This window comes from Schistocerca nitens, chromosome 6 (genome assembly GCF_023898315.1).
Source record: "Schistocerca nitens isolate TAMUIC-IGC-003100 chromosome 6, iqSchNite1.1, whole genome shotgun sequence".
NCBI lineage: Eukaryota > Metazoa > Arthropoda > Insecta > Orthoptera > Acrididae > Schistocerca > Schistocerca nitens.
The window spans coordinates 199,293,121-199,305,560 of record NC_064619.1 but is presented as its reverse complement, the minus strand read 5'-3'; the positions used below and the strand labels follow the sequence as shown (position 1 = coordinate 199,305,560).

The window sequence follows — 12,440 nt, the reverse complement described above, 5'->3', positions numbered from 1 at the left end:
ATCTACTATGTAGGAATCAACATGGATTCCGGAAACAGCGATCGTGTGAGACCCAACTCGCTTTATTTGTTCATGAGACCCAGAGAATATTAGATACAGGCTCCCAGGTAGATGCTATTTTTCTTGACTTCCGGAAGGCGTTCGATACAGTTCCGCATTGTCGCCTGATAAACAAAGTAAGAGCCTACGGAATATCAGACCAGCTGTGTGGCTGGATTGAAGAGTTTTTAGCAAACAGAACACAGCATGTTGTTCTCAATGGAGAGACGTCTACAGATGTTAAAGTAACCTCTGGCGTGCCACAGGGGAGTGTTATGGGACCATTGCTTTTCACAATATATATAAATGACCTAGTAGATAGTGTCGGAAGTTCCATGCGGCTTTTCGCGGTTGATGCTGTAGTATACAGAGAAGTTGCAGCATTAGAAAATTGTAGCGAAATGCAGGAAGATCTGCAGCGGATAGGTACTTGGTGCAGGGAGTGGCAACTGACCCTTAACATAGACAAATGTAATGTATTGCGAATACATAGAAAGAAGAATCCTTTATTGTATGATTATATGATAGCGGAACAAACACTGGTAACAGTTACTTCTGTAAAATATCTGGGAGTATGCGTGCGGAACGATTTGAAGTGGAATGATCATATAAAATTAATTGTTGGTAAGGCGGGTACCAGGTTGAGATTCATTGGGAGAGTCCTTAGAAAATGTAGTCCATCAACAAAGGAGGTGGCTTACAAAACACTCGTTCGACCTATACTTGAGTATTGCTCATCAGTGTGGGATCCGTACCAGATCGGGTTGACGGAGGAGATAGAGAAGATCCAAAGAAGAGCGGCGCGTTTCGTCACAGGGTTATTTGGTAACCGTGATAGCATTACGGAGATGTTTAACAAACTCAAGTGGCAGACTCTGCAAGAGAGGCGCTCTGCATCGCGGTGTAGCTTGCTCGCCAGGTTTCGAGAGGGTGCGTTTCTTGATGAGGTATCGAATATATTGCTTCCCTCTACTTATACCTCGCGAGGAGATCACGAATGTGAAATTAGAGAGATTAGAGCGCACACGGAGGCTTTCAGACAGTCGTTCTTCTCGCAAACCATACGCGACTGGAACAGGAAATGGAGGTAATGACAGTGGCACGTAAAGTACCCTCCGCCACACACCGTTGGGTGGCTTGCGGAGTATAAATGTAGATGTAGATGTAGATGTAAGCTACTGTCCCCACACCCACCAGCACAGTTTCCGCTCCCTTGTCCTGTCATCTCCTCCGTTTTCACATTCTCTCACCCTCTTCCTGTGCCGCTCTGTGCCAATATACCTAACCATCCTTTCCCTGTCCTTGGTCCTCTACTTTCATGCCCCCCCCCCCCCCCCCCCCCGACCCACCCACCCACACACACACACACACACACACACACACACACACACACCACCACCACCACCACCACCACTTTCCAACGTTGCAACTGGCAGTCTCTAGCCCCACAAGCCCCACTGTACAGCACTTTTCTCTCACCCTACCTGTTCCCTTCTTTCCCTCCCCCTTCCCTGCCCTTCATGTGACAGTCACATTCCAGTCAGATCTGCGGGTGCAAGCAGTCGTGTGTGTATGAGGTGTGCTTGCTTATGTGAATATGTGTGTGTGTGGAAGATGATAGACGCCTTTGAAATTTGGCACTGCAGAATAGTGCTGAAGATCGGTTTGGTAAATTGAATAACTCATGAGGAAGGACTGAGCCAGTTTTGGGAAAAACAGAATTTATGCCCCAACCTGACTAAATGAAGGAATCAGTTGATGGAACTCGTTCAGAGGCATCGAGAAACCATCAATTTGGTAAGGTGGGAAGTATTGGGGGGGGGGGGGGGGTAAAAACTTCAGAGGGAGACCAAGCTCAGCTACAGTAAGCAGGTTAAAATAGTTGTAGTTTGGAGTAGTTATGCAGTGATGAAGAGACTTGCACAGGAATGCTGTATTAAATGAGTCTTTAGACTGAAGACCACAACCAGATTAACCTTTATTTGTAATGATATTTGGACTTTGGGATTGTTAGTATAAAAGTGAACAATGTCACTTAAGAAAATCTTCTATTCTTACTATGCAAGGTTCTGTACTTTCTACAGGTAAATATTCTTACAAATACTGTTGTTGCTATTGCTAGAATCTGTGGAGTAATTACTAAACAGCATCTGAATAGTGTAAATGAAAAAGTAGCTGATTTTTTCCCTTTCCTAAAATTAACATTTTGTTCTTGTTAACACGTAAATAATTGGAAAGACTACTCGTATTTAGTTGTGATATGCTAGGCCCCTCACCAAAGGAGTAATAAAAAATCTTGAAAGTTAATTCTACTGAAACTAGTCTCTCGTTTGTGGCCAACACAATACAATGGAACTTGTTATTTTAGGAAATCCTTATTCACATATGTTCAGGCCAAATGACTTATTTGTGCAGCTAGTAAATAAGTGTCGGGACTGAGATAATCTGATAGATAATATCCTTGATTCCTTCCTTGTGTAATAAATGATATGTGATTTTAGGCAGTTTTATGGTGATAATGTAATGAGTCTTGTCAGCCTGATACAAAATGTTGTGTGTACTGTTTATAATTCATCCATTTCATTCATGTTTTATATCAAATATGTAAATGTTTCATTCCAATAAGTTTGTTTACTTACTTTATCTTGTACTGGATGTGCTTTATGTTTGTTATTTTGTGTGATGTTAAACTTATTTTATTGCAGGAGTGTTTCTCGTTTTCTATATATACCTCTGAGTATCAGTTTGGACAGTGTCGGGAGTGGGTGGACCAAGTTTATGTGTTGGCACCTAATCCTCAAGGACGTGGAAGGCATGTGGGACTACAAAGCAATAATCAGTGCAAGTCTTGCAAGAGGCACACAAACTGTTCCAGTTGTTTACAAAGTTTGGGTTGTGGATGGTGCTATAGCCAGGAAAACCCCATTTTGGGAGTGTGTGTTGAAGGAGATTTTAGCCATCCCCATATTGGTTAGTAGTTATATTTCCTTTAATATTAATTTTTCTATTAAAAGCAATAAAACACACAAAAACAACCAATCAGAAAAAAATGTATTTTGATATACTACAAAGATAAATTGAATTGTTAGTACAAAGTTACTGTTGTGTATATGTTGTGTAACAAACTACAAGCTACCAACAGCTGCATACTCAAGAGATGTAATAACTTACTTGGAACAAACAATTATATTTTACTTTATTTGTAGTACTTTTGTTGAAGAGGCTTTGAAAGTCAGAGCACGCACATACATATGTTACTGGTAACATTTTGCTCAATTAAACTCGCCATTTTGTTGCTTTATTGTAGTATGTAGTTTATTTGCTAATTTTTCTAGATAAGGAATACTACATTACTCTTCATTGAGCACATTAGAAGGTTGTGGGTTCTCTCATCCTGGAATTTGAGTGACCTGTTCTTCATTTCTGACTTCCCCAACCAAGCCCACTTTCCTTCCTGGATATGTTACATCATCACACACTAAATGTGCATTCTTGCCCATTGTTCGATCTGCCCTCTGTTTTAACCAAAAATGAAGTGAATAAGTATGTGTTTTACAATTTTTTAGATTCCTGCACACGCTATTAAGTTGGAGATTTTAGTGTGTTCTTTCAAACAATGGAAAATCCAGGATGGAATGTAACAATAAATTGAAAAGGAAAGTGGCTTCTCACCACATGGAGGAGATGCTGAGTCACAGATAGGCGCAGCAAAAAGATTGTCACAAATTAGCGTTCAGCCAGTATGGCCTTCGGCAAAAATAGATGACACACACACACACACACACACACACACACCAGTGTGGCAGTGTGGCTTCAGTTGCCAGAGACTGCAGTCATGTGGGTGCGAGTTGTGTTTGCATGTGTGTTTGTGTTTTTCATGAATGCCATACTGGCCGAAAGCTAATTTGTGACAGTCTTTTTGTTGTGCTCAACTGCAACTCAGCATCTCCGCTATATGGTGAGTAGGAACTTTCCTTTTCATAATATTATTAATGTGTTCTTTTTTAGTTTTATTGTCTATCTTTCCAGTATTGCTGTCTAATGAGATTCAGTGCTCTCTGCATCATAATCTGTCTTTTTGCTGTAACCATCCTTCAGCTTATATTTCATGCTATTCATTTTGTGGTATCCTGCAACTGTATTAATTGTGCATTATGATGAATTCAACTGTAGTAGTGAGTGTGGCATTGATATTCATCACTGTACACACCTATTTCAATTATTTAATTTGGTTTCTTATTTCCTTCCAGTTATTTTTCTTGTCTTTGAATATTGTTTAGATATTTATCGTTCTGCTAATTAAACCCTTACAGGATGTAGCTTCTTTAATCTTAAGTTAAAAAAATACAATTTCAGTTGCCATATTCATGCCTCTCTGTCTCTCTACCTGCGACTTTCTTCACTTCTTTATTACACTGGTCAGCCTTGTGACCTTGATCTTTCTTTGGGACTCCTCTCTACTGCTACCTTTGTCTGTATTCTGTCATTTCTTTGTGCAATATGCCTTGCCTGTTTCCATTTTAGAACTTTTACCTGTTGCACAATATCCTAAACTCCTGTTATTGCTGTTATGTCTTCTCTTTTCCGCCTTTTCTGGTGAGACCCAGGAGTGACCTTTCCTTAGCTCTCTGAGTTGTTCATAGTTTCCTTTATTCATTGTTTCCTTCTGAAAAACTTGTTTAAAATTCACATTTCACAGCCATGTGTTAGAACAGAAAGAACACACCGTTCGAAAATAACCTTTTTAAGTATGTTGGCATATCAGATTTAAAACCAGTTGTGTTTCTTCCATAAGACCTCCAACCCAGCTTGATTCAGCAAAAAATTTTGGTTTTAAATCTTCTTGGATATCAATTAACTGTTCAAGATTTATTGTTCAGTATTTTTTGTCTTGCAGTTACCTACTTGATGTGCGTGCTATATTTCATGCACAGATTTATCTTAAGGCTCACTTTTTCGCAATTATCTGATAAATCTTCCTGATGGATTATAACTGTGTTAAGGGCTGATACTTGAACTAGGGACCTTCGCCTTTCACATGCAAGTGCTCTGCTTATAGAGCTACCCAGGCACAGCTCAAGCTTGTCCGCGAAAGGTAAAGGTTCCAAGGTCAAATCTCGGTCTGACACACAGTTTTATGTGTCAGGAAGTTTCATATGAGCATACACTCTGTTGCAGAGTGAAAATTTCATTGTGGATCAGATGAATCATTTATAGAGGATTGCATTTGTACCATATTCTTGCCTAGGACTATTATATCATCTGCAAATCTCAAGTTAGTGAGTCTTTTCCCATTTATTCTCATTCCCTTTCTTGGCAAATAATTTTGGTCATAGCCATCTCAAAGATAGTAATAGTTTTCAGGGCTAGGGCTACCCTACCTTACTCCTCTTCCAGTGGAAAATTTTCCTCATGAGTTTTCCTATCCTGACAGAAGCCATTGACATATCATAAATGCTATGTATTATGTTTATGTACTTTGTTTTCCACCTTCTCTCTGTATAACTGCAATGTCCTGAGTACTCTGTCTTGTCAATTTAATTTTTAGATGTGATGTTTCATAATGCCAAAGCAATGCCTCCTAAACTTATATAAACATGAAATACTTTTCATTACAGACTCCTGCTCTGCTGCAGTAAATTTGTATCATAACACAACACTAGATATGAATGGAACAAGATGGTCATATGCAATGTGCCCTGACGTGGATGAATGTGATTTGGGACTCGATGATTGTCATCCAAATGCTGAATGTACAAATACACATGGTTCCTACACTTGCAAGTGCAAACAAGGATTTATAGGAGATGGGATTCATACCTGTGTAAAGACGTAAGGTTTTGCTGTATTATAAATCTGTATTTCTGTCATTAATCACTGTAGAAATAACTGAACATCTCAGTATTGTCCATAGATAACTGGAGAACCACACAAAGAAAATTTATTAGTGTTACAGAGTAAAAGCTATTCACATAGATGAGTTAATTTTGCTGCATGTTCCTCAAGTGGATCCTAAGAGGCATTGTAATATAGAAGTCTAAATTCCTTCCAAAATGAGAGAAAGACTTGTATAAAAATTCTAAAAATTGGGGTGATGTGGAGGCAAAATTAATGTGAGTGAGTTTGGTTGAATTATTGTTTGTGGAAAACCTATATCTGTTGTTGATCATCCTTGTTTGAAACTCATGGAAATTAATGTAACTTCAAGAGAAATAATTAGTTTCTTTATGGATATGAAAATATTGGAACAACACTTCCTGATAAAGTGAGTAATTTTTACGTAATAAACAAAATAAATTTTACACTCTACTACTTTCAGATAAACATTATCAAGGGCCTTTTCATTGTAAGTTTGTCTTCTGTACATTAGAATCCCGTAGAATTTTCACCTCTGCAGACAAAAAGTACTATTTAAATGTGTTATAATACCATTACAAATTAACTTAAATTTTTTAATGATTTGTACCATAATATTGAGCCCATTTTTGATATTTGATCATAACTATGTCATGTAATCTGCTTGCGACAGTTTATAAGAAAATGTTTCCTTCTTTCTACATTCTTGATTCAGTTACTGTCAGTTCCGCCACGGCTTTATCTTATCTTCTTTGCATCATTATTACATTTGTTACTGTTGCAACTATTTATTATTTTTCTTTTGCTTACAAGGATCTTGTTAATAACGATCTTTGCCATTGCCTGTACTGAACTAAAGCATGTCAGTAACATTATATGAAGGATAAGTATCATCACAAGAATAGATCACTTCCTCTCTGACTGGAGGAGGTGTTGTGCACCAGGAAGCTTTAGAAAAGACCACTTGGTAGTTGAAATAAGAGACAAAATACTTAGGGTGACTTTGACACTTAATGGTTTTAGTAAGGTGGCTCATGGCTATATAAAACAAATATGGAATTGGGAGAGTCTGAAGCATTTAGACACATATTGGGAAAGCCATCTTACAATTGTCAAGTGTGCAATGTGTTATGGTGCCTAATACGTGTAAGACTCGTGACCTTCAGTACTGCTATTGATTCACGTGAAAAATTTTTTGTAGCATATATCAACTTCAATTTTTTTAATAATAAAGCTTTATGCTAAAATTTTCATGCACTGAATTCATAGAAGACCTCAGTAAAGGTCACTTGCAGTTTTATCTTGGCCCTATCTACATCACTACTCTGCAATTCACATTCGTGTGCTTGACAAAGGGTTCATAGAACAGTTTTCAGACTATTTCTGGACCATTCCTTTCTCGAATAGCATTTGGGCAAAATGAACACCTAATTATTTCCATGTGAGCTGTGATTTCTCTTATTTTATTATGATCATCATTTCTCCTTTTTTACGTTGTAGTTGACAAAATATTTTCACATTCAGAGGAGAAAGTTGGTGACGGAAATTTTGTGAAAAGATCTCACTGCTATGAAAAATGCCTTTGTTAATCATTTCTGTGACACTCTTTCCCCTATTTCGCAGTAGTACAAAACGAACTGCCCTTCTTTGAACTTTTTTGATATCCTTCCCTAATCCTCTCTCATGAGATCCCATTGCACACATCAATACTTAAGCATATGATGGACAATCATAGTTTAGGTAATCTCTTTAGTAGATCAGTTGCATCTTCTAAGTGGTCTGCCAATAAAATGCAGTCCTTGGTTCACCTACCCCACAACATTTTCTATGTGATGGTTCCAATTCTAGTTGTTTGAAATTGTAATCCCTATGTATTCAGTTGAATTGACAGTCTTTAAATTTGTGTTATTTATCATGTAGCAGGAATTAAACGAATATCTTTTACTACTCTTGGGAGGACCTCACATGTTTGTTCTTCATTGTCAATTACCACTTTACCAGTGTCCCAGTGTAGCTTCTTAATAACCCAGAAAACTAGCAAAACATGTGTAACTAACATTAATTTGTCAGTGTTAATGAAGATTTTATTAAAACATAAAAATGAAAACACCTCCTTTTTACATAGGAATTGTGTGCTCATTGACTTATACTTCCTTTTACTCTTCACCTTAAAAAATCTAATATAGCTTTTGCAGAGCACTTTATGAAGATAATTTAAGTTTGTGTGTTTTGAATTGAATGAGCATCTCAGCACATTAAAATGTTAATTTTTGTTCTGTTTTTAGTTGTGACAATGATTGCATCCATGGGTACTGTGGTGGTCCTCCAGATTATGTCTGTAAATGTGAGCTTGGCTGGACAGGTGAAGACTGTGGTATTAATTGTGGTTGCAACAATCACTCTACTTGTTTGGAAGGTGTTGGGAAATGTGACAGTTGCCATGACTGGACTGAAGGAGAATTTTGTCAGTTTTGCCGGTAAGATTATTTGAAAATTTCCAATGTTCATAAATATGCTAATAACGAGTATGTGAAGTAAAAAATATTTCTTAAAAATGTTAAATTCATTTTCTCATACATTAGGCCAGGAAGTTATGGTAACGCAACCAGTAGTGGTTGTCAGTTATGCAATTGTAATGAGCACGGGAACTATAGTAAAGGAATATGTGATCGTCAGACAGGCGAATGTTTTTGCCAAGACAATACAGAAGGTCAAAATTGTGAAAGATGTAAGAAGGGCTATTATGGTGATCCAAGGTAAGAATTAATTTTGTTCAGTTTAGGATTTTAAGTAATTACCTTTCTTATTTATTTAATTGTTACTTAAAATACCAAAAAGAGAACATAAAACAGTTATTATCATAGCCATCTTTGGAAGTATTTCAGTCAGTCAGTTTGCAGATCCAAATATTGGGCTAGGAAGTACACTGTAGGAAAGCTCTTCTGACAGTCAGCATTTTTTGCTGCAGTGCAGTTCCTGAGAGTAGGTAGCACAGATAATGCAGACATGGAATCCTGTTTCCATTATTGTTCACCTCCTTTACTGATTGTAATTCAGGTATGATTTGATAATATATACAATATTGATAATATATACATTTTACAAAATATTGCAAGACACTTGATCACTGATTATGTGGTCTCTCATACATCTAGTAATGTCATCAGGAATGATCTTCCTGAGATGCAGTTCTACAAATCAGTCAGTGAACAGTAAAGAACAAGAAACTGGTTTATAGCAAATGTCCGAATCTTCAAGTTACTGTTTCCTACAGTGTGTTTCAGTCATTAAAATTAAAATCTACTCCTATACTTGCAGTGAGAATGTTTTATTAATACAGTGTAATGTTTTATTTGGCATCACTTTAACTGTTGTTTGTTTGATGTGCATAAAAGGTGAGTTCAGAGTGCTTTAAGTGACTAGACTAGCAGAAAGACTAAATGCAGGTACAAGTCATCATATACAGGATGTCCCAAGAGGAATGCTTAATATCCAGGATGTGACACAAACAGTAACTTGAAGCAAAAAACTTCATGTGGGCGTATGCCTTATTCCAAATGGTTACCGAGGTAAAACACATTTAATGGACAGCATTATTTATATTGTGTATTGTGCGATACATTGTAAGGTTTATACATGTACAACAGTTGAATGAGTAAAAAATACATATTTTTCAATGGATGTGTTGTAAAACACATGTTGTAATGTTAACTAACTGTTGTACGTGTGTAAACCTGACAGTGGATTGTGCAATACATTGCCGTGTTTACTGCCGGCCGGGGTGGCCGAGCAGTTCTAGGTGCTACAGTCTGGAACCGCGAGACCGCTACGGTCGCAGGTTCGAATCCTGCCTCGGGCATGGATGAGTGTGATGTCCTTAGGTTAGTTAGGTTTAAGTAGTTCTAAGTTCTAGGGGACTGATGACCTCAGAAGTTAAGTCCCATAGTGCTCAGAGCCATTTGAACCATTTGTCGTGTTTACTCATGTACAACAGTTAGTAAACATTACGACATGCATTTCACAACATATCAGTTGAAAAATATGTACTTTTTTACTCATTCAGCCCTAAGAATTATCACACACCACATTACATGTGTTGTACAGTTCACAGTAAAGATTCGAACAGCCCATTGTCAATATCAAATCACTTGTCATTTGTGCACTTTTGAAGGAACATGTTTTGCTTGTCTGAGTGCCTTTGGGTGTTTCTTAATGTGGGCAGCATCATCCCTGATATGTCCAGGCAATTCATTTCACATATTCACTTTTCATATGCACATCTCAGACTTCATGCAATCCCATAAACAAAAAATCTATTGGCATAAGGTCTGATGATCTTGTGACCAGTTAACTGTCTACCACAACCAATCCTGCAATTAGGGTAAGTGCAGTTGAGATGTTCCCTCTCATGTCTGATAAAATGTGAAGGTTCTCCGCCATCCTGGAAGTACAATTACAATCAGCATGGCCAAAGGAATGTCCTCAAGGTGGTTAAAAAATGAATTTTTCAAAAATTATGTCCCACCATTTGCTCTTCTGAAATAACTGCATCTATCAACACGTTACTGATCATGTTGCACCAAGCATTGTGACTTAGAAATTGGTTTACACTGTAACGTGTGGGGGTTTCCTACGACCATGCATGATTATTGTGTGGTTATTGATTCCATTCTGCGTAAATCTGGCTTCATCAGCAAATAATATTAATGGAAGCAAATGACAATTGTCATTTAAGTAGTAACAGAATTCAAGTTGTGTGGCATTGTCACCAATATGAAGATTAAGGACACGCTATGTGTGAAATGGGTCCAAGATTTCCACATCAAATGTTTGCCATATGCATGGTTGTGGGATACTGATACATGCAGAAAGTTGCTGTGTACTGACAGCAGGATTACGCTGCACCGTTACAACGATGTGTTGCTGTTGCTGTACAGGTAGTTGAACTAAACATTCGGAAGAGAAATGGGAACTTGGAAGAATACCTGTTTTATACATTGTGCTCAAAACTCTTGTAAACACTCTGCGATCAGGACTTGGACAAGTTGAAAGCACCGATGGTACTCTTCGAAAGTAGCAGGAGCACTACCATCACAAAAAAACTGTGAACATACATTGTACCTATGTATTACACAATAGTATAGATGTGTGACATTTTAGCCTGTGCATGATTCCCCACGCTACTTCACTCACTACACACTGTGGACAACTGCACATTCAGTGGGTTAGTTTAATGGCAAAAGGACATCTTGAGCAAAGAGGTTGAAAAAGCAAGGTTGTTTGGGTTCAAATAGAACACCAAAGAAGTTGCGTGGGGAAGACATACTCATGTGCACCACAACCCCAAAAACAAATATCAGTTAAATATGTTCTATCTCAGAAACCATTCAGAAGGGGACATATGCCCATAAAAGTTTTTTTCTTCAATTGATCATTTCTGTCATATCCCTGAATATTGACCAATTCTACTGGAACACCTTTTATTCAATTAACCATCATCTGAAAATTGGAGAAACTCGTGTAGAAACTGGGGAATGATGCAGATTTATGGTTCAAAATTAATAGATGAAAGAGTTTATATTTTTTTCAAAGATGGTTGTCTTTTTTGTGGCAAATTATTGTTATCTTACTTTTTTCAGGTACTCTTTATGTTGAAGGTGGTTTTATTTCAATTGTGTCCTCATTCATCTGAGTTGTTTTGCAATGTTGTACGTAAGTTACATTAAACTTTGTCAATTTTCTTTTTGTAATCTGATTAGACATGGAGGCATGTGCTATTATGAGTGTGCATCTCGGGGAATGCTCACTGGATTAGAAAGTCAAGGATTAGGCAGCCGTCTTGGACAACTAACTCCATGGGAACAACGCCAACGTACTATACCAATTCATGAATGCCTGTGGATTGTAAGCCCATTTGACGTTCAGAACAAGTCTGTAACCTCTCATCCAAGGTTTGTCTTTCTTGAATGAAATAACTCTTTTCAGATGATTTGATCAGCTCTTTATTATAATGTTGTTTTGTTTTATATTGTTCTGCAGCCAGTCCAGTGTGGTGCAGTTTACAATCCATGATGATATTAATGTCAGCTGCCAGGAAAACAGCATTTATGTTTATGATGGTCTACCAGATTTCATGTCAGCATCAGGCAGCCATCAGAATCATGTACTGGGAGTATTTTGCTCAGCAGATACAGAATACCCTGTAACTGTTGAGGCAAAATCAGGTCAGTGTAACATTTATCATCATTTGTCGACTAAACTTTGTATTAGAGTCTGTAATATTAGCAAATATGTGTGTTGGTGAAATCATTAAATAGGAAATGTGGGAACTACTCAGTTTTTCCACAGATGATGCATAGATCTCACTTGTACTTTGCACTTGCTTCATTCGTGTACTTGTGGCAGTCTGACTGACATCAATCATGTATTTGGGCTCCTGCCACATACATTGAGATTTCATATATCATACTTGCAACTCCAGTGATGATCCTTTCTCCCATTAGTTCTAATTATGTAATGTAGGAAAATGGCCTTTCTCGCTCATG

At 37.6% G+C, this 12,440-nt stretch overlaps 1 protein-coding gene across 1 annotated transcript in view; it reads left to right on the top strand.

Annotated features, from left to right (window-relative positions):
• The window catches only part of LOC126262233 (multiple epidermal growth factor-like domains protein 8), a 338,254-nt gene that overhangs the window by 192,526 nt on the left and 133,288 nt on the right, over positions 1-12,440 (top strand). Inside the window, exons 16-21 of the mRNA XM_049958701.1 lie at positions 2,745-3,009; positions 5,658-5,871; positions 8,181-8,372; positions 8,478-8,651; positions 11,655-11,846; positions 11,935-12,119. Of these exons, the coding sequence (XP_049814658.1) occupies positions 2,745-3,009; positions 5,658-5,871; positions 8,181-8,372; positions 8,478-8,651; positions 11,655-11,846; positions 11,935-12,119 (1,222 nt within the window). The remainder of the gene's footprint in view (positions 1-2,744; positions 3,010-5,657; positions 5,872-8,180; positions 8,373-8,477; positions 8,652-11,654; positions 11,847-11,934; positions 12,120-12,440) is intronic.